The sequence below is a fragment of the Pavona decussata genome, unplaced genomic scaffold, assembly GCF_977016875.1.
Source record: "Pavona decussata unplaced genomic scaffold, jaPavDecu1.1 SCAFFOLD_391, whole genome shotgun sequence".
NCBI lineage: Eukaryota > Metazoa > Cnidaria > Anthozoa > Scleractinia > Agariciidae > Pavona > Pavona decussata.
In genome coordinates, this window is record NW_028145763.1 from 340,658 (window position 1) to 368,069 (window position 27,412).

At 38.6% G+C, this 27,412-nt stretch overlaps 3 protein-coding genes and 1 long non-coding RNA gene across 4 annotated transcripts in view; all 4 read left to right on the forward strand.

Annotated features, from left to right (window-relative positions):
• Nucleotides 1–27,412, forward strand: part of LOC146451222 (uncharacterized) — a 74,422-nt gene continuing 47,010 nt past the window's right edge. The window contains exons 1-7 of the mRNA XM_085099304.1: nt 1–37; nt 4,388–4,481; nt 4,898–4,942; nt 5,097–5,141; nt 5,344–5,388; nt 6,800–6,844; nt 7,047–7,091. Of these exons, the coding sequence (XP_084955430.1) occupies nt 4,427–4,481; nt 4,898–4,942; nt 5,097–5,141; nt 5,344–5,388; nt 6,800–6,844; nt 7,047–7,091 (280 nt within the window). The 5' untranslated portion in view covers nt 1–37; nt 4,388–4,426. The remainder of the gene's footprint in view (nt 38–4,387; nt 4,482–4,897; nt 4,943–5,096; nt 5,142–5,343; nt 5,389–6,799; nt 6,845–7,046; nt 7,092–27,412) is intronic.
• LOC146451223 (uncharacterized) lies at nt 8,272–11,898 on the forward strand. The gene is made up of 3 exons (XM_085099305.1): nt 8,272–9,942; nt 10,347–10,701; nt 11,611–11,898. Exons 1-3 carry the CDS (start codon nt 8,319–8,321, stop codon nt 11,666–11,668), a joined length of 2,037 nt encoding a protein of 678 aa, XP_084955431.1. The 5' UTR covers nt 8,272–8,318; the 3' UTR covers nt 11,669–11,898.
• On the forward strand, nt 13,667–16,726 carry LOC146451224 (uncharacterized). The gene is made up of 2 exons (XR_014860069.1): nt 13,667–13,872; nt 14,050–16,726. It is a non-coding gene; the product is annotated as an uncharacterized LOC146451224 (long non-coding RNA).
• Nucleotides 20,186–27,412, forward strand: part of LOC146451225 (uncharacterized) — a 91,075-nt gene continuing 83,848 nt past the window's right edge. Inside the window, exons 1-2 of the mRNA XM_085099322.1 lie at nt 20,186–20,566; nt 21,008–21,087. The gene's annotated coding sequence lies outside the window, so the exon portion shown is untranslated. The remainder of the gene's footprint in view (nt 20,567–21,007; nt 21,088–27,412) is intronic.

Consider the following 27,412-nt stretch of genomic DNA (forward strand, 5'->3'; position numbering starts at 1 on the left):
TTTGGATATTAAAAGGCCAGAACAGAAATCCTAACAGGTGAGATAAAGATGGTCAAAGATGTTGTAAGCACGTCACTTCCCCTACTTTATCATTGTGGCTTATTTACTGATAATCGGGTGTTCAATTCGGGCAAAAACGTCGAACTTTCGGCTTTTATAGTTTAGTTCAGTAAACTTCAGTAGAACAAGCTTTCTCTCCCTCTTTTTTTTTTTACATCAGTTGTAAAAGTTCAAACTAACAAGACTGTGACGGTTGTTACCACTTTCAAGCTCGGCCGGTAGCACACATCAATCTCTTTTAAGACACTGACTTAATTGTCATTGCTAAATCAATGAGCCCTAAAAATTGCTGACAGTCTGCACTGTTCGTTTGGTTGATCAGTCATTCGCAGGAAAATTGTTATCTTTTATTGTCTAGATCCAAAGCGGGTTATTTTTTGTTTACAATGTTGTAAATTCTGGTAAACATCTCACTTCGACAGACAACTTGAAGCGACGGACGAATTGAAGCGTATCGCGCAATCAGTATGACGGTGGACCACATTCAAAACTTTCCCGTGTACAAAAACTTGTAGCTCATTTGGTAGCTACTTAACTTCAGTGATCGTAAAACAATTCAGTTCAAAGATATTTAATCATGAATTCTCTCTTGTACCACACAAAGGATTCTTCTAATACGAAAGGTTACTAAAAGGCATTGTGATTCAAATATACATAGCAAAACATTATTAAGAAATGCTCGAAAAAATAATATGGCCGAAATACCGGATAGAACACTGGTATGTCGCTCTTAAATGTTCAGTTACAGAACTCACCGGTTCAGTATCTGAAGGCAAATGTACCGACTTATTAACGCAGCCGATATGGAGAAGGGGTTTATCCCTCTGTTATCAAACGATCCCTGCCCTTCCGCTCATTATCTAGTTACGCGGGATGCCCTTAAGTCGTTGACAGTTTTGTCTCCCATTATCCTTACTGTTTTTAACAAAAACGGTCCAATCAGAATTAGTGTATGTCAGGAGGGAGCGGACGGGATTTTTTTTTTTTTACCATTGTGACGTCAGGAACTGGTGATTCCTGGGCTGGAACTGAGAAGCTCAGGCTTCTTAAGCGGCCATATTGTTTAGATTCAAATGTGCTGTTTACAGAAATAAAATTAACGACGGTCATTAACCCATTAACCCATTTTGAAGCGGTTAATCGAAAGGATAAGTTCTAAGAAGTACTCGACAGTTTAAATGATGGAAAATGGACAGCTCTGGGCGAAGAAATTTGGTATTGACTTGCCAGATTGTGTTTCGCAATGCGGAGAGGATCTCGGTATATGATGTCGAGTACCGTAACGCAATATTTCAATTGCGAAGGGAGGATAGCTTTGAAAATCTGCGTACGATGAAAATAAATCAGGCACAGCATCAAAGGTAAATGCCAGTATAGGCATCTTTTTTTTGCCAAAGTTTCCTCAAAGTTAGGAGCGGTGAGAAAGTGTTCTGCGGCTGTGGTGGGTTTAGATTTACAGTTAGGGTTAACTATGGTGCGGCGGTGTTCATTAAAAGACCGCTTTATTTCGCAAATACTTTTAACGATAAGCACATTCCCCAATGTAAATTCTCATTGTACCTGAAGAAGGGTGGTTTGGCCAGTCGAAACATGGAACACTTTAAAAACTAATTCTACGTTTGTTCTGTCGCACTTTGTAATAATCATCGCACTTTGTAATACCTGTCGCACTTTGTAATAAAACTGTCACACTTTGTAATACCTGTCGCACTTTGTAATAACACTAGTCACACTTTGTAATAAAATAGCTGTCGCACTTTGTAATAACAAGTTGTCGCACTTTGTAATAAATGAAGCTGTCACACTTTGTAATAACAAGTTGTCGCACTTTGTAATAAGCTTTCAAATTTCCTTTGAATAGGATATTTGGTAGAAACTATATGACTTAACTAATCCCCCCGGGACACAAATACGTTCTTCATTGATATTTTACTCTGCATACTTAACTGAGGGGACGAACCCGTTCTACTCCACGCTTCTCCCAATTGTTATTTTGGAGATCACATAGCTTGTTTAGCAACGATGGAGTGTAATAACTGAACAGAGGGGAAATAGCTCCAGGTAAAAATAAAAAGATGAGCGAGAGGGTTGAGTCCAAGTGTAAGCAAGGGAGACGGAGGCTTCAAGTGACTCGCTACTTGTTCCATATGAGGGTTTTTTTTTTTGGGAGGGTAGTCACAAGATTTTAAATAGGGATACCTTGGACGCCATTACAAGACAAATACCACAGTTCTTCGAAATTTACACGCAACGCAGTATAAATAGCCGATAGCTCTGTGCAGTAGATGCAAGCACGGTAAATAATCGAATTTATAGTTGTATCGTTCTTCGCTTGGTGTGTGCTGAGGTATTAGTAGATGGGAGTTGCAATGAGGGGTGGGCCAAGAAAGAAAAGACTGGATAGGCTCTATCTATATACTGAATACTTATCTGATGCATTATATCCTCAAGCTTGGAGGAATGGTCCTCGTGCCTTTTTGATGAAGAAACTCATTTTCTCACTGCTGCCTCTGGATCAAAATCCAGAACTGATGAACCCTTCAGTGAAATTCCCATGAGATCTGCAAGAGTTTCTCCACTAAGGGAGGAATGTGAATCATTCTTGAATCTGTTTTGGGCTGATTCAGATGCCCTTTCCAAGCTGAACAGCGGAGATATGAAGAACCAATACGATTTCTACCAAGTGGAGTCCATCTTCGAGATCATCTTTGTCGCGTTTCTTTGTTAGAAGGGTGGTCCACAGGTCTGGGTATGCTTACCCCTTGAACTGAGTATTAACCAGAACCTTCAAAAGGATCCACTGGGGTGGAATGGATGCAATGTGACAGCCTTTCTCTTCGAGCATTAGTCGAAACCGTTGTGTGAGATGTACAAATGCCTCCTGCCCTAGATCGATGAAGTCACTTTGAGGTGTGGGCATAGTAGTTAGACTAGCATGTCTTTAACCACTTGGTTGGGAGAAGAGAAAAACGTTTTGCCCGGGATTTGCACGAGAACACCAAATCTCTCCTTCTGTCCTGAGCCAGCTGAGCATCATCACAGGTTGCTTTCCAGTTTCTTCCTCTCTAAAACCCCAAGGAGACAAGCCTTTTTTATTTTCATCCGCAGGAGACGCCGTTATATTTCAAATTCCGATTTATTTTTAAGATCTTAAGACCGGTTGATAAATACCTTTTTTAACACCTGAATTAAGCTATCATTTACAAATTAAACATGCAATAGGGTCATTTGCACGGTGAATTAGACTAGTACCGAGTCCATGGAACGGCTTAACAAAACCGATTTTTAAAAGTCCTTATTCATGATGAGAAAGTCACGATACATCGTAGTCAAGATCTAGACAATTAACAGTTGCGAGAATCGTGGAGGAGAAGGAGTTTTTCCTTTTTCATCCCCTCAGTTTAGTGTGCAAAGTAAAATATAAAAGAAGAACACATTTGTACCCTAGGTGATTAGTTAATTCGCTTATTTTCCACCAAACATCGTTTTCAAAAGTAATTTAAAAGCTTATTACAAAGTGCGACAACTTGTTATTACAAAGTGTGACAGCTTCATTTATTACAAAGTGCGACAACTTGTTATTACAAAGTGCGACAGCTATTTTATTACAAAGTGTGACAAGTGTTATTACAAAGTGCGACAGGTATTACAAAGTGTGACAGTTTTATTACAAAGTGCGATGATTATTACAAAGTGCGACAGAACAACGTTGTATCGGTCTCTGCTTCTATTATAATTTGTATTTGTTAAGCCGATCAGATCAACAATTGATCCAACGTATACCAGCAGGATTATCGTCCACGGTTGTTGGCTAAGACTTTAGTCAAAAACCATACACTTTGTCGCAGCACATGCCTATATAGCTTACAAAGTGGAATACCCACCTCACCCCCAACTGTGCTCTAGTTAAGAGCTAACTAAATATGATAGGAAATAAATATGGCCGTCAAAAAACGACAACTTTATACACTCATTGCTGAGCTTAATTGTTAGGTTAGATATTGAAAATGACAAATGTCTTGGAAATAGTGGCTATTTTGAAAAGCCCACGTTTAGCTCTTTTGTTTGCGCCTCCAGTTTGAACGCGTATTCCTTGGCGAGAAGGTTGCTGTTCCCAAAAGCAACGCAAAACTATGGAAAATACAGTGAATTCGTTTCCAATACATGGAAAGCTGTATGAATTACTAAGGATGGGACTGGCGAAGTTCAATTATTTCTTATGTTAGCGAAAATTAATGCAAGATGTACTAGGATTGTCAACTGATTTTAACCACGCTGTATCTGCTGTCTCATTCAGTAGAGGATAATTCTTTCTTTATCCTTCTAGGTTATAGAGAGTACCGAGCTCCACTAGTTGATCAGCGTTATGGGTGATAGAAAGGCTAGTCAGCCGATTCCGGTTCCTCAGACACCTGAAAGAGGTCAGTATTTGAAGGTGGAGCAAACAACAACAAAGCATTCGTCTATGTGAAGATGATTTTAGTTTCCTTTATTTCTATACACTTTCTTTCCCCTTTCCTTAGTTGTTAAGTAAATAAATGTTACCCTATGAATTTATGCAGGAGCTACTGTTTCACCATCACTGGCTACAAACAAGTGCAGTTATTTTAAACTTTTCAGCCTCGTGCTTGTTAGCCCATAATAGTTAAAAACGACCAAGTTCCATTTGTTGATCAGTGTCGTAACGGGAAACAAGGGTAATAGCCGAGGCTATCCAGCCGATTCCAGTAAGACAGCGATCCCTTTATATCTAGATAATTTTGGTCTCCTTTCTTTCTTTAAATTCCTTCTTTTCCATGTTCACTAACTGAAATTGGCGTTTAAATTTCGTCAATAGGTGCGAGAGTGTCTGAATCACCACCAATAGAGGAAACTAATCAAGGTATTTTGAACTTTTCTCGGCTCTTGTGCCTCTATTTAAATGCACACACAACTCTCTTCTATCACAGAACTTCTTTCCAAACAATACCTCTCGCTATGCTGAAACGCACGGCCTCCCCTGTTCACTAATATTGGCGTTTAAATTTCTTTCACAGGTGCGGGAGCGACTGTTTCACCGCCAATAGAGGAAACTAACCAAGGTATTTTGAAATTTCTGTCATTATTTTTTTTGCTAATGCACACGCAACTCTCTTCTATCATACAATTTCCCAAACAGCACATCTTGTCACGCTTAACACGCACTAAAATGACAGACAAGCCATTTCACTCTATTTTATTCTTTATGTTTCAGTCCATAGTCCTCTCCTGTTCACTAATATTAACGTTTAAATTTCTTAACAGGCGTGGGAACAACTGATTCATCACCAATACAGGAAACTTATCAAGGTATTTTGGACTTTTCTGTCTCGTGTCATTTTTTGAATCCACAGGCAACTCTCTTCTATCACTAAACTTTCCAAATAAATACATTTTGCTTCGCTGAAACACACACTCAAATGGCAGGCAAGCCAGTCACTCTAATTACCCCAATATAAACTGCTAACCGTTAATCTAACCAGGGAGCTATTTAAGCTAACCTAAGTGCTATTTAGGCTAACTGGAGTGCTCTATAGGCTTACCGGAGTGTTTTTTAGGCTAACCTGAGTGCCTCAAGGTTAGTTTTGTTTAACCGAAAATTTTGCAACTAAATCAGTCTATGACCTCGCGGGCCAAGATGCATAAAGATGTCTCACGTTTATTATAGAAAAAACAATCAATGTAGAAACAGTTTTTGTCTTCAAATGAAAGGTGAATAACAAATACTTTCCCCTGAATTTCATTAAAAAAATATAAACAGCGAAACATTGAAAAACGTACAAGGATATAAACGTACGCGTGATGCGTAACGTTACTCTAGATCCCGGGGGTGGGGGGGGGGGTGGGTGGGGGTACTCATCAGATGCTTGGGTAGGGAGGTGCGGCCCGGGCGTTCAAACCCTGACCCTGTTTAAAACACAATTCTCCGATTTCCCTATCCCGTTTAAGACAGAATTCAAAATTTTCAGGCCCTTTCTAAGATATTTAACCCAAAATCACACCCTGTTTAAGACTAGAATGAAATAAGAATACACTAGTTTCTTACTGTATTTTAATGCATTGGCAATCACAATCTGTTTAAGCCATTAGGTCATGTAGGGATACCCTGTTTAAGACAGAATGTGATGAAATAGATACCCCGTTCAAGACAAAACACCCTGAAAACCATACCCTATCGGGCCGCACGTCCCCGTTAAGGTCACTTAAGGGAGCAACCCTCGGGTACAGATCATACCGAAAATTACGATCCGTCATTGACCCGGCGTCACACACATATTAGGACCGTACAAATGGTTTCTGTCTCTAAACTAAGTGAAAACCTAACGATTAAAGCCCGGGGATTATAAAAAACATTCGTATGACAAATGTCGTTTTCCCCTGTATTTCATTCTGACTGCAAGAAATGCAATTCTATCTGGTGGTTACTTATTGCCTCACTATATCTCTGTATCTATCTATTTGGTAGCCTGCGAGCAAGCTCTCTTGGGGGTGGGGGCGAGAGGGGGAAAGAGGATCCACCCCCAAGAGAGCTTGCTCGCAGGCTATCTATTTGGGGGAATTGGCGATGCTGGAGGTTAGCACTGTTAAAAGATTGTAGGCTTTACGCACCACACAGTCAAATATGGCCCGAGTATAAGCTGGAAACAGCCTCTTGTTTTTTATATTTCAGTCGATAATCCTCTCCTGTTCACTAATATTTGGGTTTGAATTTCTTTCACAGGTGCGGCAACGACTGTTTCATTACCAATACAGGAAACTTATCAAGGTATTTTGGACTTTGCTGTCTCGTGTCATTTTTTGAATGCACAGGCAACTTTCTTCTATCAGTAAACTTTCCAAATAAGTACATTTTGCTTCGCTGAAACACACACTCAAATGGCAGGCAAGCCAGTCACTCTATTTATTTTTTGTTTCAGTCGATAATCCTCTCCTGTTCACTAATATTTGCGTTGGAATTTCTTTTACAGGTACGGGAACGACTGTTTCATCACCAATACAGGAAACTAATCGAGGTACTTTAAACTTTTCTGTCTATAGTTTTTAAAGGGAACCTCCACTTCGACAACAAATTGACGGTAAATTGTTGGAAATACTGTCTAAATTCTAAATTTTAGTTTAAAAAGTAGAAGTGACATTCAAGTGTACTAAAAAGTAGACATAATTATCGCCTATTTTCGATTTTAAATTTTCCGGGCGCGGCCATTTTGGATTTCACGACGTCATACGGTTGCCGCTATTGTCAGTAAGCAGAAAAGTTCTTTTGTGTGAAACAATTGAGCAACCGTATTACGTCACGAAATCCAAGATGGCGGCGCCCGGAAAATTTAAAATAAAAAATAGGCGATAATCAAATTTTGTTTTATGCGACACAGAAATATTTTTTCCTTGTTTTCCAACGAAATTTGAAATGAGATTGTATTTTCAACAATTTAACGTTAATTTATTTCAAGAGTGGAGGTTTTCTTTAATGCACACGCAACTCTCTTCTATACAAAACTTCCCAAACAGTTTATCTTGCTACGCTAAAACACACACTGAAATGGCTGACAAGTCATTTCACTCTTTTTTAAAAATTATGTTTCAGTCCACTTTATAACAAAATGATTTTTTTAGCTCTACTGTTTTGGGCGACACTTTGGAAGATTTCTTTTTCTTCAAATTTTGTTCATTAATCCATCGTTCGTGCATTCTTACCTTTGTTCCGTCTCCCTTGAGACCCCTCTCTTCCTTCCTTCCCCCCTTTCTTCCTACCTCCCTTCCTTCCTTCTTATCTACCTACCTACTTACCTAGAGGGGATATAGGAGGCAGGGGGAAAGTGCTAAAACATGTGTTCTCACGAAAAGAGAACAGAAATTTAGCTATTTCATGGAATTGGAAACAGCATTTATAAATGAGGCCTTAGAAGTTCCCCTTATTACCACAAAACAACTCTGTCTGACATTCAAACGGTACGTCCCGGCGATCATGTTCTTGGAGCCACAAAAAGAAAGTCCAATTCTCAGTTTTTCCCTATAATCAGAACCCAGAAGTTGAGGAATTGAGGCATAAAATTAAACTTGCATTTCGCTTTTGTGTGGCAAATGTAGGTGTTAGCTACACTGTTTTCCTTTTCTTAAAATTATTAACTTTGGCATTGATATGACCACTGCTTTACAGGAGTTCGAAGGAATCTGTCTCTTCTCCCTCAATACAAGCAGTACCACATTTTGTGGATCGTGAAAATGAATGTGAACAAATTATGAAGCACCTTCGTCCAGAAGACGAATGCAGATGCGTCTTCCTACATGGCGCCCCTGGAATAGGGAAGACAGCCTTGGCTATTAAGGTGGCTAATGAAATACTGACAACTGACGACCATACCGTGGTTGTGTACGTGAACTGCAAATATATTGATTCGTTCGACGATTTTGCAGGGAAAGTTGTTCAGCAAATTTACCATGGTCATTACCCTCAAAATGACCCAATACCTGCAATGAAGAATTGCCTGAAAGATAGCGATTTCCTTACAGTTTTGTTGCTGAATAACTTTGAATTTCTGAGCCATTTCAATGACCCAGACGAGGGAAAGAGGGTTGAAGAATTTGTTGCAGAAGTAGTCACGAGTTGTAGAAACGTGAAGTTACTGGTCACCTCCTCAGTAAATGTCGGAGTTTTTCCTGAAATAGGCAGACAAAGAATTCCGCTGGCTCCATTTAAATTAGAGGAATCAGTTCAGCTTTTGCAGAAAGTGTGTGGAGGGAATTTCGTTGAAGACGTATTCGTAGAGCAGCTGACAGATATTTGCAGTGGTATTCCTCTCGTCCTTTACGCCTTGATGGCTTCGGACGATGACCTAGTTAGCCGTTTGCAACACATGCGTGCTTCTCCACCAAAGGAGCAATTCGAATATTTGCGAAAGATCAAAGCAGTCCCAGAAGAAAAAAAAATCGATGTCTGCCTAGATGTTTGCTTTGATAGACTTACAGGACAAAAAAAGGAAACCCTCGTAAAACTGGCCATTATGAGAGGATGGTTTACACCAGCTGGTGCCGCAAAAGTGTTCCATTCGGCGGCGTTAAGTGAGCGTCAGATCATTGATCATGTATTGGAATTGGCCAAATGCTCTCTTCTGGAGAAAAACATACTTTGGGGGGGGGGGGGTTCTTGTTTATATACTTTCTTGTCAATCATTCGCGAATACTGTAAAAGCAAGGCATCAGACGAGCAGTTTAGAGACGTTTTCCGTGATGCACGAAATCAGTTTATCGACCACTTCTTAATCTTCCTGAAAGACACGTTTAAGAAGTTCCTGAGTACAAACGCACCAACGGCTATCAAAGAATTTAAGAAGGAGGAAGAAAACGTCATGCAACTTCGTGAGTGGATTGACAAAGGTGAAATGGATGGCGAAAGAATGAAGAGCTGCATTGATGTCTTTAACACAGTAGGGGAGCTACTTGCGAAGATGATGGGGAGGACGAAGTTTAAATCACTTTACGAATCGTTAAGAAGTAAGTGTGAAGATATGGAAGACAAAAAGTTTCTGAGTGAATGTCTCACATCCCTGGGGATCAAAGTAGTGTTCAACTGTTCCTGTTCACCTGGTCTGTGTGATGAAGCAAGCACACGAGCCAAAGAGTACTTGGAGCAGGCCGACAACATCCAAACTACTCTTGGCATCGACGAGGGTAACAGCAGAGCCCAATGTCTCTCTAAACTTGGCCGATGTCTGGCAAAAGAAGATAGAACCCTTGCACTAGGAAAATCCAAGATTGAAGAGGCAATTCGAATTCTCGTAAAAGCATCAGAGGCACCTGGTGACACGGAAGGTGGCGAGGACGTATGCAAAGTCATGCTGGGTGCAACACATAATGATATGGCAGGTGAGTTTATAAGTGCTGAGACAAAAAACTATCCAAGGATTGCAATTTCCCTTTACTTTTTGATATCTAAAGGACGTTAAGTAACTGATTGGTTAGGATACTGTCTATATTATACATGAAATCACGATCAAAATAGGTAATGAGGGGTAACTGCTACCCCAGAAATCCAAATTATTCCATTTAGTTGGCTGGTTGTTTCGTCCAGAGCTATATAAATCTTTAAGATTAATAAGGGAAGAGTACACTTTTCGCGTGACATGAAAGTTTCGCGTTTTTTTTAGAAGACGTGGAATGAAGATTTGTTATTTTTTTAGGAAGTATCAACATGTTTTTTTGTTTTCTTGGGAAAATACTCTTTTCTTCCAATTAAATGACTAGTTAACACAAATTTTACTCCCTTTTAGTTGCTCTCTCGCTTGAAGGAAATCACCGACAGGCCGTAGAAATTAGAAAGGAACAAGTTTTACCAATCTACAGAGAAAGGCTGGGCGATCATCCCTTCACCGCTACGATCCTCAACAATTTGTCGAACAATTTCCATGCTCTCAAAGAGTTTGACAACGCCCAACAGCATGCAGGAGAAGCTCTAAAGATTCGCCTTGAGTTGCTGAGCGACCACATGGACACAGCCAAGTCTCTCTTTGACCTCGGGATGGTACACAAGGAAAAGAACGAATGGTGGAATGCGAAGGATTACCTTGAGCAGTGCAAGAAAATGCAAGAGACCGTGCTGGATGACAGAATCAAGGACCTCAGACGGTAAGCTATAGTGTAAGGCAATTTTTTTGTAATTTGTTTACCAAATAGCTCTCTTGGAACTTGTTCAAAAGTGACCTTGCGTTCCAGGTTGAATTGGACTTTGCTGGAAATGTTGGTGTTTGTGGAGGGAGGAAAAGCGGAGTACCCGGGAAAAACCTTCGGAACAAGGACGAGAACTAACAACAAACTCAACCCACATAGGACACCGAGTCCGGGAATCGAACCTGGGCCACACTGTTGCGAGGCGAGTGCTCTCGCCACTGCGCCATCCCTTCTCCCCTTAGTGAGGATGTCTTAAAACCCTTATTACTTTATGGAGTGTTTCTTTGAGGGTCATAAATAGAGAGTAAAGGCGCCTAGATACGATATTGTACAGGAATTGGATGAGGACGTGTGAAAGATTCGGTGGCGAAGCGCGACGGACAAGCACTCAGGGTGATCTCAAGTTTGTCTAACCCCTGAGCACTCCGACGAGAGACGTCTTATCTTTATGTTCTGTCATACGAAAATACAATTTTTAATTTGTAGTGTTGCTGGTTGGGACTTAATTGCTTAATTAGACCGTTCATTTGAAGGCCCCAAGCTTCTGACATCCGTTTCCACCAAAGAGAAGATTTCAGTGTCAAAAGATCTCTCATTGCCAACACTACACCCCAGTCAAAACGTTATTTCTTGTTAAATGTGAATGAATGTGAATGAGCTTCTGTTAGGTCGCTTTGGCGGTCTTACGCCCCTGTATAGTTTTCTGTAGGTTTATATTGGACAACCACAGTCTGAGTAAAGTTTGTTTATAAAAAGACCCGACAGGTCTTCATCCAAAAGTGTTGTAAATTTGTCACAACGTGGCGCCCCGTACCACTCTTTTATATTTTCTTCCAACTAGGGATCTTGCCTCATTTTTTCACACAGGACAAAACAAGAACTTGAAGATGTCTGCAAGCGTCTTGGTGGCATACAGCTTGAGTAATCTCTTTCCGGGATGTCAGCGATTTACGGAGGGAACAAGTAAACAAGATGAGAACTATTTTTTAAATCGGTAGTTGATAGCAGGAATAAAATGTTTTTACTTTAACTGTACATAGACGTTAACCGTTGGTCACGGTTTAATCGATTCAGGATGCTAATCGAGCCGCCAGACGATAAACGTGCATAGCGTACATAGTTACCGACATTAAATTGTAGGAACCCTTAGCAAAGGTGAAGAAAATTGGCTTTTCAACAGGCGAAGAAACAAACAAACATCAGAAAAACATTAGCCAATTGGAGTGTGTATCAGTAGGTCATTGACCGGAGCACACACAACTCATATGATATATTCGGCGACTTCAAGGACCTATTTCATTTTAGATTGAAGTTTTCACAAGTTCAACCTAGGCTTCCACGGAAGCCTTGCTCACCAATCACAACCTCCGCATAATTTTCTCACGGACCAAAATTTAAACTATTGCGGGAAATAGTTAGTAAGAGTAACTTAAAACCTATCTAAAATAGACCGATCTTTGAAAAAGCAGTGGAATAGGCTTAGAATGAGAGTCACTGTACTCTGTGTAATGGGCTCCTGTTATGTGTAAAATAACCATTTAAAATAATAATAATAATAATAATAATAATAATAATTATTATTATTATTATTATTATTATTATTATTATGAAACAACTTTATTATTTACAAGAATAAAATCTACTAGATACAGTTTGAATTCTAATAAAACCTGAGTCAGTTTTACAGTTTGCTGTCATAAAATTGGAAAATATCAACATCTCATATATAAAAGCTAATTCATATGGTCTCATATGGGTTTGGTTCAGAAGATAAAAGAACAATTTCCACTGATGTAATAAAAATATATATACCCTCATAATAAAATAATAATAATAATAATAATAATAATAATAATAATAATAATAATAATAATAATAATAATAATAATAATAATAATGAGAACTCTTTATTAACACATTTCAAGCAAATTGCTATTCACAAGTTAAAAGTAGAAAAAATAACTATTAAAAACTATTTACAATTCATTTCGATGAAAAAAGAGACAACTTTCAAGCCGATTTTTTTTCTCATAAAGTTACTATGCTATTCTTATTAAAAAAAATCAATAATCTATACAAAGTTAAAAATCTTAAAAAAAAGGGAATAAAAACCGACATCAAATGGAAGGCTACCAAGAAAAATAAGAAAAACTATCTTTAATAATAATAATAATAATAATAATAATAATAATAATAATAATAATAATAATAATAATAATAATAATAATAATAACTCAGTTGTACAAACTCAGAACCAGTTGTCCAAAGCCCATTAGCCGACTCACGGTTAGCGCTTTATTCAAAAGTTAATAATTTTGTCAATAGTTTTTGCATTTTCCTTATGTAAAAATGTAGATAACAAGGTAGCTTTAAAACGCGAAATGAAGTGCGTAAACTAACCTGGATTCAAGATCAAGACGGAAAGACTTTTAACGCTGGATTAATTTTTTATGTCATAGGGTTTTCAACAAGTGTGTCTAAAAACGTAATGTTATTCTTGTAAAATTTTCACATTTTTTTATTAGGTCGAGAGATAAAAGATCTTTCTCAGTGTAGCTATACAGATAAATAATCTTACGAAACCGTTGGGGTGACATGCTTTTAAGCATATACATATAAAATACAGTTGATTGGAGTGTAAATATATGTACAGAATGTACAAAAATGTTTGCTATCTAGATAAGTACTATCTTACAAGATTTAGCTATTCAACTGCTGTGGGCTTGCGGTAGGTTTCATGCAAACAATAGTCCTCCTTCCCTTCTGCGCGTGTGTTTGTGTGTGGGGGGTAGGGGGGTGGGGGGTGGTTGGAGGGGATTCGAACAGAACTCCCATAAAGGATACATTTTATTGATTATATTTGAGTAGGATGTTGCTTACGTATATTCCAAACTCACCAACGATACATATCCTACATGTATATATCCCAGCTTATCGCCTCAGAGCTAGGGGGAGAGGAAGCTGATCTCCGGAAATGATAAAGGAAACACTTCTACCCCGATCCAAAGCTTGCTTTGTAAGGGGAGGGCACCTTTAGGATTACTAAAACGACTAGTCTTCTAAATATCAAAAAACCAGGAGCCAGATTCACAAAGCTCTTCTAAGTTAAGATGTATCCTAATATATAGAGTGTTTTCACATGACGTCACGGCGGCCATGTTGGTGTCCCAAAACAAAGAAATAACGGCCATGTTGGTGTCCCAAACTAAACCTCTGGGAATTGAACTCTATTTTTATAGACTTTCTTTTGTTTCAGTAAACCAATATGGCTGGTAGTCACGTGAATGAAAACGCTCTATTTATAAGTATTATTTCTTAACAATAGTCTATTATCATTACAACAATAGACTATCGTTCAGACACAATAATTGGGATACATCTTAGGCTTCATGAAAGCTGGCCCGAGATCATTTTAATCTTACAGAGGGACTGGCACTAGAAAAAAAACATCCACTGATGACGTTTGTACAGTGAAACATTTTGCATATTTGGCGTTATATAAGTTGATATTGTTTTATTTTTTTATTATTTGCAGCAGATTCCTTACTTCCTTCTCAGGTTAATTGCTTTCGATTAGCATTTTTATGAAGCCAACCTGGAAAGGGCGTGGCTGATCGAACTCGCGAGTTGAATGTTTTGGGGGAAAAAAACTTTCCAGTTTGATCATCTTCATTCACTGGAAATACGAAGTCTTTTTTATGATTATGAAACATGAGAGGATGCATAAGGCCAAAACCATAGGTAAATAACTTCGTAAGGAGATCAAAATATGCTTAACGGTGGAAAAGCTGGTGATGACAAGATATCGGGCTCTCTGTTGACACCTTACAACACTTAAGGACCATTTTCCATCTCCACTTTTTACGCACCAGAATTAATTAATTTTCGCCTTCTCGCGGCAAAACCCAGGAACTTTTCAGTTCGTTTTCTAAGGTCGTCAGTGTTGTCAAACCTGAGTTTGCTGGTTGCCCTCCACGCAAGAGCCATATTTTTTTTATTTTATTATTATTATTTTTTTTTTTACAGTTTTCGTACTCAGATTGAAGATGTAGCGGTCAAAATTAACTTTTTAAAATCTTATTCGCTCCTGTCAGACGTCAATGGATGATTCATGCGAACTGCAAACGCTTTCAAGTTTAAGAAGCTTGCCAGGGATTTAATTGTATCATCTGCACTGATATGGGTATCCTACTATCTTGAATTTCTCTTTGAGAAAGTGAGCCTAGAGTAGGTAACATCTACAATGGGTGTGTCAGTGGTCTGTATATTCCTGAAATGTGGTACTAAATAGACGAATAAAGCCGGCCAACGCTTAATTTTGTGCCCATCAGAACGGTGGTTCACACACCTCACACGGTCTGGTGTAACGTAAAAAACGCTAATGAAGCAATCCGGCCCTTAATTTTTCTCCATCAGAACGGCGGGTGGATGACGGAACATAAATAAAACGCTAATACCAGAACAGCGGGTGACACACCTCACACGGTCTGGTGTAACATAAAAACGCTAATGATACAATCCGGCCCTTGATTTTTATCCATCAGGACGGCGGGTGGATGACGGAACATTAAAAAAACACGCTAATACAGCGATCCAGTGCTTAATTTTTATCAATCAGAACGGCGGATGACACAAGTCACATCACACGGTCTGGTGTAATAAAAACAAGCTAATACGTTAAAACAAATCTATCCGCGTTATAAAGGACGGTGTCTCCCAATACAGAAGTATTTTTGCACAGTTTATGACTTTGCAGGAAAAGAAGATCTTTATAGCATGGGTTACTAGAATCCAGAGAGAATATTGGGGGTAGCGGGGCAATTTTAGAGATAATTATAATAGTTCTAAAAAGCGGCAATAAAATACAAACCATTGTACTATAATGGAGTTTTTTGTTCCAAATTAAAGCTTTATTATCTCTGAAAAATGCATGGTTACCTCCAATTTTCTTTTTAAATACTAAGAGCACTTGTTAAGTTCTTCTTTCTCCACATAGTTTTAAAACGCGCAAAAATATCCCTCCATTAGTAGGTACCACCTATAGGAAACCCGAGTATCTCGAGGTGCGCAGAATGATGCGCAGCAACAAAAGTAGGCACTGTCCTTCAGCCAATGGAGAGCAAGCGTTTACTATAGCAGTGCCATGAATGCAGAAATTCTTCAAGCTTTCCGTATATAATAGCATTAGTTATTGTACTCCGTTGACGGTTTAAGTAATACAAACCGAAACATACTCATTTAAGTACTCTGAGTTAGTCATATTCACGTGAAAGGGACTAAAAATGACAGAGAAAATACACAATGATGAGCAGCAAATGGAAATCCTAAAACCCAAAAGACGATGCATATGTTGAACAACCCCCTTTACAAAATGCAGCTTACGGCCAAATTTTTTGTACATCAAAAGGACCCGTTTGAACGGTTTCAACATTTGCCCAACATTCGTTCAACAAAAGGTTGAACGGATGTTGTGCAAATATTGGATGAGCGGAGTTTTCAAATGGTTTATACCACATTCAACATTTTGAAGAACAAAGAAAATGTTGAATCGATGTTGAATGAAAGTTTAAACTAATTTAAGTTTGATTCAATACACTTTTAACAAGCTTTCAACATTTTGTTTACGCTTGTTGAACGACTTGTTCAAATGCCCCTGACATTTGGTTCAAAACTGTGTTGAACGCATGTTGAAGCAAATGTTGAAACCGTTTAGACGGGCGTTAAATTACTATCGTATCATGTGGAAGATTTTTTCAGGATTTCACTCACAAGTGCTAGTCTGTCTTAGCTTTTACATAAAGATTTTATCTTGTTATTTTTGCCAACCATTCTTTAGCTTAATTTTTACTTTTGTTATATAAATCATTGCATCATTGTAACTTTTAGAGATTTACCATCGTTTTGACGTATAATGTTGTAAATTAATTATTGTTGTCACTGAAAAGCTCTTTTTAGAGAGTGTCATTAAAGCTTGTATTGTATTGTATTGTATTGTATTTAATTGTAAGTTCATCTCCTGGTAGAGGACAATTTATTGCATAGTACTTTTACACAATGTTACGCATATTATACCGTCCGTTAATACAAGTTACCGTTATACAAGTTGGCACTGAACTTTGTTAAAAGTATTGATTCTTTAGCAAGAAATTCCTCTTAAATTGGCTTGTTCTTCAGCCATGTGACATTGAACATTGAGCGTAATAACTATGAAATGACGGAATGAAATATTTTGTTGTGAACTGTAACTCATAGAGATAGAGCACTGTATAGCTACTTATAATACGGGGATGAACTCCTTCCATTGTCAACACAACCAGCAAGTACCAGCAACTAAGCAGCTAATTTCCGCAGCGCGTAAATTACATGCACACACGATCGTAATGTCCTCTGCATATTATTCGTAATGAAAGGCTATCAAAAATATAAAAATATATACATGCCTTATCCTCGCTGAATAATTATCCTCTCCAAATTAATATTATTGTTTTGAGGCTTCAAAAGTTATCTTGTGCCATGACCCCAGTTTTTCCTAATCTCTGCTAATTAAATCAGTTGAAGCAGCGGGGATACAATTCCCTGAAATTTTATTCAACGAAAAAAAACTGAGCCAAATGAAAAGGTGATTAAACTTAAAGGGGAATTATCATGGGGTTTTTGATATCTTTTGTTAAAAATGATGAAATAAGACCTTCAATCACCTGCCAAATAATTCTAGAATGACGAGAGGAACGAAATCAACTCAATTCTTGAAAGAAACAACTTGTGATCTGTTCTAGCGCATTTTGGAAACAAAAATGCGAGAACTTGAAAAACATTAGCCTAATATTTTTCAAGTTTCAATCGAAACTGGCCTACCCTGTCTCTGGCCAGAGGCACTAATCGACAGTTTTATTGCACTGGGGTGATAATTTTGAACAAACTTGACAATTATTTTGTTGTTTCTGCTAACAGTCAAACATTTTTGGGTTTTGAAATGACAGCAAATTTTCGTGATACTTCCCCTTTAAATGCCAGAAATAAACAGATGTTGAGAGAATAAGCCAATTAAGGCAGCAGACCATAAAGGCTATCAAAGTTGTTTCCGCATTTTGGTGTGCGGGTCATTAAGATTATCTTTAACACCAACTACATGTTCTGAAAGAATTCAGCATTTCAAGGGTTTCTTGTGTTGGTCACGCTTCATGGTGAAAATTGCCTGCGATGGGGAGTTTTGTAATGATCTCGTTTGCCGTTGCACTGAAAGAGACCAAGATCATTGGCGCCCAATGTCTCCCTTGGGTCCTTAAGTCTTCATTTACAACAACGTAACGTGCATTTTTTTCACCTCACCCCCCCCCCCCCCCGCCCCTCCTAATGCAGCTACTTTGGCAAGTTGAAAATTTCCGACAATAAACAGCTCACCCGGTTCGCCAATTCTCGGCACAGTTCCCGAACCAAACAAAACAACGAAAGGCCCGCTTGATTACAGTCGTGATGAGGAATTTGATTGGTACAATGAACGATTTCTTTCACAACACAAATTTACCGAGACAACTGGGAAAGGGATTTATCCCTTGACCTCTTCGGGTTAATATCCAGCAAGCCAAAGTTTGCTAAAAATAGGATGTTTTCGTGCGTTTTGCAGAGGGCGCAAGACTTACTAAGTATTAATGGTTGAGCAGGGTTTGTGATATAGACTGGGGGATTTATAGTAGACGTTCCTTTCGACCTATGAAATTGAATTTACAGTGGTAGAAACATAACCTTCATTTCTTGGTTACTTCAAACTCTTGGCGGAAGCTATTGAACGCTTTTTCCACGAAATCTATCAAGAATGTATCAATAACTCGTCGACGGGATTTATAGCGGGATAAATGATTCAGGAGCTCACGGAATCCTGTTTAATTTGAGGATGCTGAGTCAGAGTTTACTGAAAATACCAATTTTAAACCTCGCCTTTCCAACTAGGGAGGTACATTCTGAACGTCTAATTTTGGAGCTGAGACTGAACGTTCTTATATTTTTTTGTGATTTGAGGCTGAAAACGTTCTTAAAGATGTTCTTAAATTACATGGTAACCCAGGAAACCTATCAAAGTGCATTGGCTGCTGAGATATGGTATCAGGAACTACTGATTATGACAAACCGAGATGTGTGTCACCACTGTTAATGTTACACAAAACATGCCCTTAAGTATTTTGGTTAATTTACATTTTTTACCTTGATTTTATTTACAGATTAACAAAATAAAAACGTTCTTAATCGACTCTCAGCATGAGGAATGTTCTTAATATGTTCTTAAAATTTTGGTTAATCGCAGCCTCGACGTTCTTATAAGAAAGGTTTATATAAAAAAAAAAAAAAACAGAGTGTAATGGTATCTTACATCATACCTTGAACAAGTGAACAATCAGATTGCTGAAAACTGGAACATGCTGTGCTGATTATATCATAAAAAGCCTAAACTGGTGAAATTTTGTGTCAAATCAGTTCTATAAATATTTTTATGATTTTTCAGCGGGTGCACTTACGATTGATTTTAACGGGGAGCTAGTTTTATGATCTGTTGTGTACGTGTAGGTATACAGCAAAGGTCAGGAAAGTTTTAGGGGAAAATCCCAACGGTGCTGAAACGGAAACGATATGATAATTACTGGGCCACAAAAGGGCAACACGCGAATAACTGTTGCATGCAACTCGCCCTTTGTACTTTGTATATGTAATCGTATGAGTTCGAGTAGCGTATCATCAAAGTTAAATAGCAATAGCCTTTAGAGAAATTAATAGGTTGATCTATAGCTCTAGGAAAAGTGTATCTCTAACGGTGGTATTTGAAATGGTTGGGAACTTTTTTTGCTGTTGCTTACGGTTAACCTTAAGGAGGGAAACAATTCTTGAAGCTAGTTTAAAACACCAAAAAGGGAAATGTCAAAACGATTGCTGGCTTGCTTAGATTTCGTTACAATATGTTGGCATAACGGATTCTCCATAAAAATTCGTTGCTAAGCGTCCCGTTTCTCGATAAACCTCCCGTTTTGCTGCCTTGGTGATCTGGAGTATTGGCGCCGTTTCCGATTTTCTCACGTGTACGCCGTTTGAGTTTTAGGCATTTTTGCTGTTTTGATCACGTGCCTTTCATGGTTGTGACCCGACTGAATGATGAAGGTCTAAAGACTTTAAATAGATTACGAAGATGGCAACAACTTTTCTGTGGAAGTAAGGGTTTCCAAGATATCACGATTAGGAAATTTCCAGTGCATGAAGAGGAAACAAGGGGAAAACATTACTATGAAAAAGATTTGGACATGTAATATTAATTATAAGAATTTGGTGAGATTTTGCTTTGAATTTTTTTTAAAAAAATTTTCATGGAATGCTTCCTTCCATTTCAAAAATCTTGAAGTTGATTAATAAGTGGGGGGGGGGGGGGGGGGGGGAAATCGTTTTAATTTAACACTTTTCTCATTGTTTGAAAATCTGATGAGGCACTTCTTCTTTTGTTTGATATCTTACTTCCCACCCCATCCCGGTAGCCTGAGTGTCGTATTTTAATCCAGGACCTGGATGTTCGATTCTCAGTAGTCGATGAATGCCTTCTTGTCTGGCCTTTATTCCCTTTTTTTCCCACCCCTTACGAGGACCTGATACTCGGGTTACTCGCCTTTTTAGTTTTTGTGGACTTTTTATAGACTTGCTTTGTGACGTCACCCAGACGATACTGGCGTCTTTCATGCATCCGTTTCTCTTGGTGTTAAGCGACAGGAGGCGGCTGAAATTCAGGCTTCTGCTAGCAGGCAATCAGTTGATATTTGGGTAAAAAAGATTAGAAGTGGACTATAAACAGGTGAGATGATGACTAGCATACTCGCGGCACGTAGAGATTTAGCATCGCGTTTACGGCAAACGGCAAACGCCAGGCTGAAATTTTCCCTTTAATGAAAAACACTGAAGCTTTTTTGGTTTAATATTATCTGCACCCAGTCGGAAACAGCTATCGAGCAAACAGGAAAAAGAGAGAAGTTAGTACGAGAAACACAAGTTTATGCATTTTAGAACAAACAGCGGCTTGACGTTTCCCGTTTGGCGTTAGCCCTAAACACGAAGCTAAATCTCTCGAATAACTTACCGACACTCGGATGTTCAGTAAGGGCGCAAAATCCACTTCCGTCTTTGAAGTCCAGTCGAAACAACTTCAGTTGTAATAAAGCACAAGCTTGCTATCCCCCTTTCTTTTTTCAGTATATTTCTTTAAATAGTACTGAGATTGTGTTGCACTTACTTTCAGGAACTTTCAAGACCTGTCGCTTAATTTTATCAGGGCCACGGTCAGGCTCGTCAGCAAGGCCGGCGAGTAGTTAAAACGCGGTAAGTTGCTAGTTTGTATTGCTTGGCAAATATTCCTTGTGGCTAATTCTGTTTTGTTCGATTCCATCACCGAGTCTACTTTTGTATTTTTAATACTATTGATTTCTAGGATATATGTCATTAACTTAAGAAGGAACACCGCTTGGAGCGTATCATGTAAACAGTACTACTTGTATATAAACGAGATTGATCTCGAAACCTTGCGGCGCAGACATATGATCCAATCTTCAGGGAGCTTCGTGGCCACAAAACAATTTCAGACCTAAAACATTCTCGCTAAAAGAGTAAGATAAAGGATACCACATAATGTGCAAGGTTACTGCCACGTATACTGATATTCGACATTCCAGGACGGAGAGGTGCCGTGTATTGAAATTTGCGTGGGACAATAACTGGGACTTTAGGAGCAATTTAAGGAAAAGACCCAAATTGGAATAAACTCCCGGACAAACTCGAACAAAAATATCGGCCGCCCGACTGGATAAAAAGGGATTTATCCATTTTTTATAAGGAAAATATCTGTTAACAAACATTTTTCTTTCGTTTACATTGAAACCGGTCAACCATGAAAACAAAGAGCTCTTTCTTTCAAAGGACTCTTGATGCCGGAATATTAGCATCGGGGGAAGCTCATGATCTGTACTCAAAACGATATGTCGGTATGCATTGACTCTCTGTTTAGTGTGACGCACCGGGTGGAGGGAATATATTGTGGAGATTGCCTCGCCCGAATGAATATATCAAAATGATTATAATTCATTGTTTTGCTGTTCAGTGGCACCACCACTCTTCCTTGTTACATTCAAAGTAGGCGATAGCCTTCCAGACAGTTGACAGTTGCTAATTGAAAAGCTCGCTCAAAGGCTAAATAAGTGGAAATTTGGCCGTGCAATCCGAATCAAGAAACATAGCTCGGTGTCTTTTTACGCAGGATGCCCTCAGGGCAGACTATGTCAAAATTTCGGTCGCGTCCTTTTTCTTCCTCGTAGTCACAAATTGCAATGAATGAATTACTTGAACATGAATTAAATTCTGTTCTCTCCTAGAGGGGATATACTTATCTTCTATTGTTCTCAATGTCTTCAACAAAAACGGCCCAATCAGAATCCATTATCTGGATAGGGAGGGAGGGAGGGGATCGACTCATCCCTATCTGTAGCCACTTAAGTCTTTCAAACTCGCGTCCATATTGTTTACATGTTTTAGATTCAAATATGCCGTTTTCAGAAAGAAAATTAACTTCTTTGAAGCGGTAAATCGAAAGAATAACTTCTAAGAAGTACTCGGAAGTTTAAAAAGCGGGAATTGGAAAGTTCCTGGCGAACAAATCACGCTTAGTTTGACAGATTGAAGCACAATGCGAGGAAGAAAGGTCAATGATGTTTAAACACACATCACACCACTTTGTCGAACTGATGCCTAAACGCGACTGAAAATCCACTTCACAAAAAAATTAAAGGTTTGATTGTCAGTAAGCATTCTGTCAATTTTCATTTAGGAAAGCTTTTTATCTGTTTTTCTTTCTTTTTTTCTTTTTCTGGATTAAACGAGGACAATTCAAATGTAATCTTACACTTATTGACATTACATAACCAGAGTCAGGCCTGAATGTGTGTGGTCATTACGTTACCGTAAAAAAAAATTCCGACGATAAGTAGGGTAACGCAAGGGGATAGTGAAACAAATTCACGCTATCTTTGTGACTTAAATTAAAAAAAACTATTCCATTAGCTCCATCGCGACGGGAAGATGCGTTTCCACCTACACTTACTGCTGAACATCTCATCCCGCGAAAACGCCCATAGGCGGTTTTTTTTAATTATTTTTATTCTTTATTTTGCTACCATTCGAAGAATTATCATGTGCCGTGATTTCACTTTTTCCTAATCTCAGCTAATTAAACCAGTGGAAGAAAAGAAGACAATTCCCTGAAATCAACTAATACACAGCAAAGAACAAAAACAAACAAACAAAAAAAAAAAAAAACTCAGCCAAGTGAAAAATGAACTCCCGAAGTCTTTCACGCGGAATGTTTTGCGGATGTAAGCTACTCAAAGTCACAATCTGTTTATACGTACAAAATAATAAAAATGCAAATGTAAACTTTCAGTACAGTATTAAAAACCATGTTCCTTGCATTGTTTCCAAAATTGATAACAGAACGGGATTTGCGTAAATTAAAATTTCTTTTGATAGCCTGAAGGGTATCACTGTTTTTACTCTTGCATCAAAGTGACACAACATTGACTTACTTAATTAGTTCTTTCTAAACCCGCTCGACTCAAGACTGCCATTAGACCTCTTGTTACTTCGCCGGCCAGTTGGAACCTCACTGCCACGTATTCTCTTGACGTTCTATATCAATGGCTAAGTGACAACGTAAAAGGCAAAAAACAACAACAACAAAAAAAAAAAACTCATTTGGAGAGAATAAGGTTATGCGTCTTCTTTTCCACGTTTGTTGACATATTTAATGAATGGCGTAAATCGACTTAGTATTCTGCTGCCTTCAAAATTTCTTTTTGGTTTTGTTTTGTTTGTTTTTTTGCTTTTGTTGTTGTGGTTGTTTTTAACGCAGTTCTCCATGCAACTTCCCGCCAAACAAACGCGGGCGGGAGCACAGGCTTCACATACTTGACTGTGCATTCGCATTGGTTGTCCTGTGGTACTGCGTGCGGACGGACGGACGAACAGTGATGTCATAACCAAAAGATACTTACATACTTATATTCGACGAATTACGAACTAAAATAATAATAATCACAATAAGATTACATTGTTCAGTTGTCTTACTGTTAACTTTTACGGTTTCTTTTTCTGTTTCACTGGTTTTCGCGAACCTTAAGCGAAACAGAAGCCCACGCGAATATAAACGCTATTATCACCTACACAGCACTTTTTTCTTATGCATTAGGCAAATACGAAACTTGCAGAACCTTATATGCAGTACGGGTTCTTTGGACTTGTCATGTAACAACAAGCCCATAGAACGCCTGCGCCTTTTTTCTTCAGGGTTTCATTTTAAGGAGCATTGGATAATCATTATAGCAGCAAGAGCGAGCAGTCTTCCCTGTCAGTGGGCAATCTTGTGACCAGCACTGTCAAGAACAACAGTTAAGGAAACAGACCTTTCCAAACGCAATGGCTGAAACTTCTGGACCGGGAACCAATCCTGCCGTTGGTTTTTTATTTTCGCTCTCCCTTGAAATTGGTGACAGCCCACAGGCGACAGGTACTAAGGATGAGAAAATGCCTTCCACAACTGTGGCAGTCTTTTATCATAATTGTCCGACGTTAGTTACGAAGGCAGTTAAAGACGCCTTGAGAAAACCGGGACTTGAAGTAAGGAACATTACATGCCCAGATGATTCAAAAATAATAACTGTGGAATTGGTTTTTCATGGGAAAGACATTTTCAAGTCATTTGAAAACAACTTTAAATGGGAGAATGTTAAAACAAAATTGGAACAAAGACTGAAAGGTCTTGGATTCAGAGGGAGATTGAAAGTGACTATCGGCAATAAGCTTAAGGAAGGAGTTGACAAGAAAATGGAAGAGAAACGGTAGGTGATGATTTACGCCAGTATTGTTGAGAAGTTTGTTAAAATTGTTGGTCGTTTATTTGGAAATTTAAATGTGCATGATGTTGCATTTCGGTTTCTGACAATTTTTTAGATAAAACTAGTGAGCAGCACGTCTGCGAACTCTTACAGTTGTAAAACGAGTTATTTTCTCCTACGCGTTTCGTGTGACTAACGCACACTTCGTCAGGGAGTTTTACAATACAACATAAGTGACCTGTATATATACCTACATAAAAGACTAAAATAAATTTTACATTACGTAAAACCGCACCTACGCTAGCGGATTTACATGTAGGAAACAGGCGAAAAGGTGTGCAAGGCGTTACATATTTTGTGCTTGACATGTACATAATTCTGGGGCCAGCTAAAACTGTGGGCCCCAAAATTATATCACGCACAAAGTATGTCACGCCTTGCCGAAATCTACCGCCTGTTTCCTAGACGCATTACCGCGGGGTTTGTCTTTCCTATATGCAATTCCGTAGGTGTGTTTTTACGAAAATATGTTAACTCTAAGCATGAGTTAGGTATATATACAGGCACATCATGTTGTATTGTTAAACTCCCTGACGAAGTGTGCGTTAGTCACACGAAACGCGTAGGAGAAATAAAGAAGTTATACAACTACAGTTCGCAGAGTGCTGCTCACTAGTTTAGTTTTTATTAAATTGTTAAAGTGCTACTACGATCAAATTGTCGAATACCTTTTATTTGCGGTTGATTGGTAGTTTATGTCCTAAAGTACATGATTTCCAAGTTATATCCTCATAAGATGAAGGAAAGTGCGATTTTTTTGCGCTCAAACTCCACGAAGTTTCATCCGCCATTGAACCGCCATGTTCCTGCGGCCTGGTTACCAAAGGCAGATGGTGTCCAATGACAACAGAGGCCGGGTCACCCGGGAAAAACAAGTGACGTCAAACTCTCAACTCGAAGCCCAGGCGAGCCCTACGAGGCTAAATTCTCATACGGTTTCGAACACGTTTTCGAAAAATGTTTCGTTCTTTCAATGGTGGGAAGTCGCTGTGTTGTTCAGTGGTATAACAACTGCTCTAATCGAGCGGCAGGAATTGCGCTGCATGCGAGTCCGGCCGACAGAACGAGAGATGTGTGGGTCCAGTTTGTTGTCTTGCACGTTTCGCTATCTTCTCGGTTTAGTTCGAGGGACACTCGGGCATTCCACCCAAGTCAGTGAACACAAATTAAACCTGGATCTTTTGAAAAGGGTAAGCGATCAGGAGATCTTGAACCTGAAAAAAATCTCCGAAGGGGAAGGAGCGGCAAAAGGTAAGCTTATGTAAAGTGGGCGAAATGTGTGAATATTGTTTTTATCTTCGGTGATTTCTCGATACCTTGTTCAGCACCCATACAAATACCAGTCACAAATTTTTATACACATTTTATATTGCGTTTCTAAAGTACTAAACTTTGATTGAACGAGTAAATAATGTGAGTGCAACTAGCTCTCGGAACTAGCTTTTCCCTCCGAAGCATCTCCAAAACATCTCAGTGCGATAAGAGTAAGCTTGTGTTTACTTTGCTTGTGCAAAAGCTTGTGGCAAAAACTGTGCAAACAAACGCGAAGAAAACCACTTTAATTATCCATTTTCACTCAGCTTTCGATAAGGTGGTCTTTGGCGTTTACAAAAGGGTTCCTTCTTTCTTTTAAGTGGTTTTCTTGAAGAAATAGTTTGAATTTTTGGTTTAAGAAAGGTTTTAAGAAAACCTCACATTCAGTTGTTTCTTATCAATTAGATTCAATTGGTAATATATTTTAAATTTTGATTTATTTTTCAGACACTGAGTTGCAACAACGTCAAAACCCAGCTCTTACTATTATTAAAATACAGGCCAAAACAAGCCTTGCAGAGCACAACATGTGATAAATATGGACAGCCAAGAAAAGGCCAGTGCTCCTCCTTAACTAGCAGTTGAAGAGCACTGACCTTTCTCAAGGGCTTTTCTGGATCTTTTGTCCTCAACCACCAGTTGACAAATAGAATCAATAAAACAACTGTTTTCTCTCCATTCATCATTTCTCCTCTTTGCAACTCTTTCCATTACATAGGCTTCTGTTTTAGGGACTGGTCAGAAATTATTGGGGAGGGAGAGAGTGAGGTGGAGATTTTAAATTGAGCAATGAAAATGATGTGACCCTCCATAGCGATGCAAATGAAATTTCATGACCCTCCCCCTGAACAGGTAATACAATGTAGCTCAAATACCAGAAAAAGAAAACAAGAATGGAGGCAAACTGTAAGTTACTTACTGGAACTATTTTGCCCCAACATAATTCAAATCATCTATAGAGCCCATTGGCATCATATAACTCCATTATGCTACACAATTCCTTTACATTAATATTTTAATACTTAATACTTGTCTTGCTTTTGTTAAATAATGACTTAAATTAACAAATTTTATTTTGTCTTTTGTATATAACTCGCTCTTCCTGTCATACTATAAATTATGATCACAAGAGCATAAATTTATGGGACCCTCTGTTTTTCACTGCTTATTTTTTCATGACGAAGAAGAACAACCTTGAGAAAAAAATCAAAGGTGGCTCACAACAGTCTCAACTTTACTACATTTTGGTAGCATGCATTTGCCCAACTCTCACCGCACCAAAAGTGAAAGTAACAAGAACTGCTACCACAGCAACAGTGTATGAAACTCATCAAGACTTGCTTGGGGGTTTGCCCTTAGACATGTAGGCAAAGGATGTTTGTTGTTAGGTT

Bases quoted from the DNA above. Each gene is read 5' to 3' on its own strand.
- LOC146451223 (XM_085099305.1), top strand. From the start codon at position 8,319: ATGAAGCACCTTCGTCCAGAAGACGAATGCAGATGCGTCTTCCTACAT. The intron at 9,943-10,346 runs GTGAGTTTATAA...ACTCCCTTTTAG, and splicing joins AACACATAATGATATGGCAG to TTGCTCTCTCGCTTGAAGGA. The intron at 10,702-11,610 runs GTAAGCTATAGT...TTTTTCACACAG, and splicing joins AGAATCAAGGACCTCAGACG to GACAAAACAAGAACTTGAAG.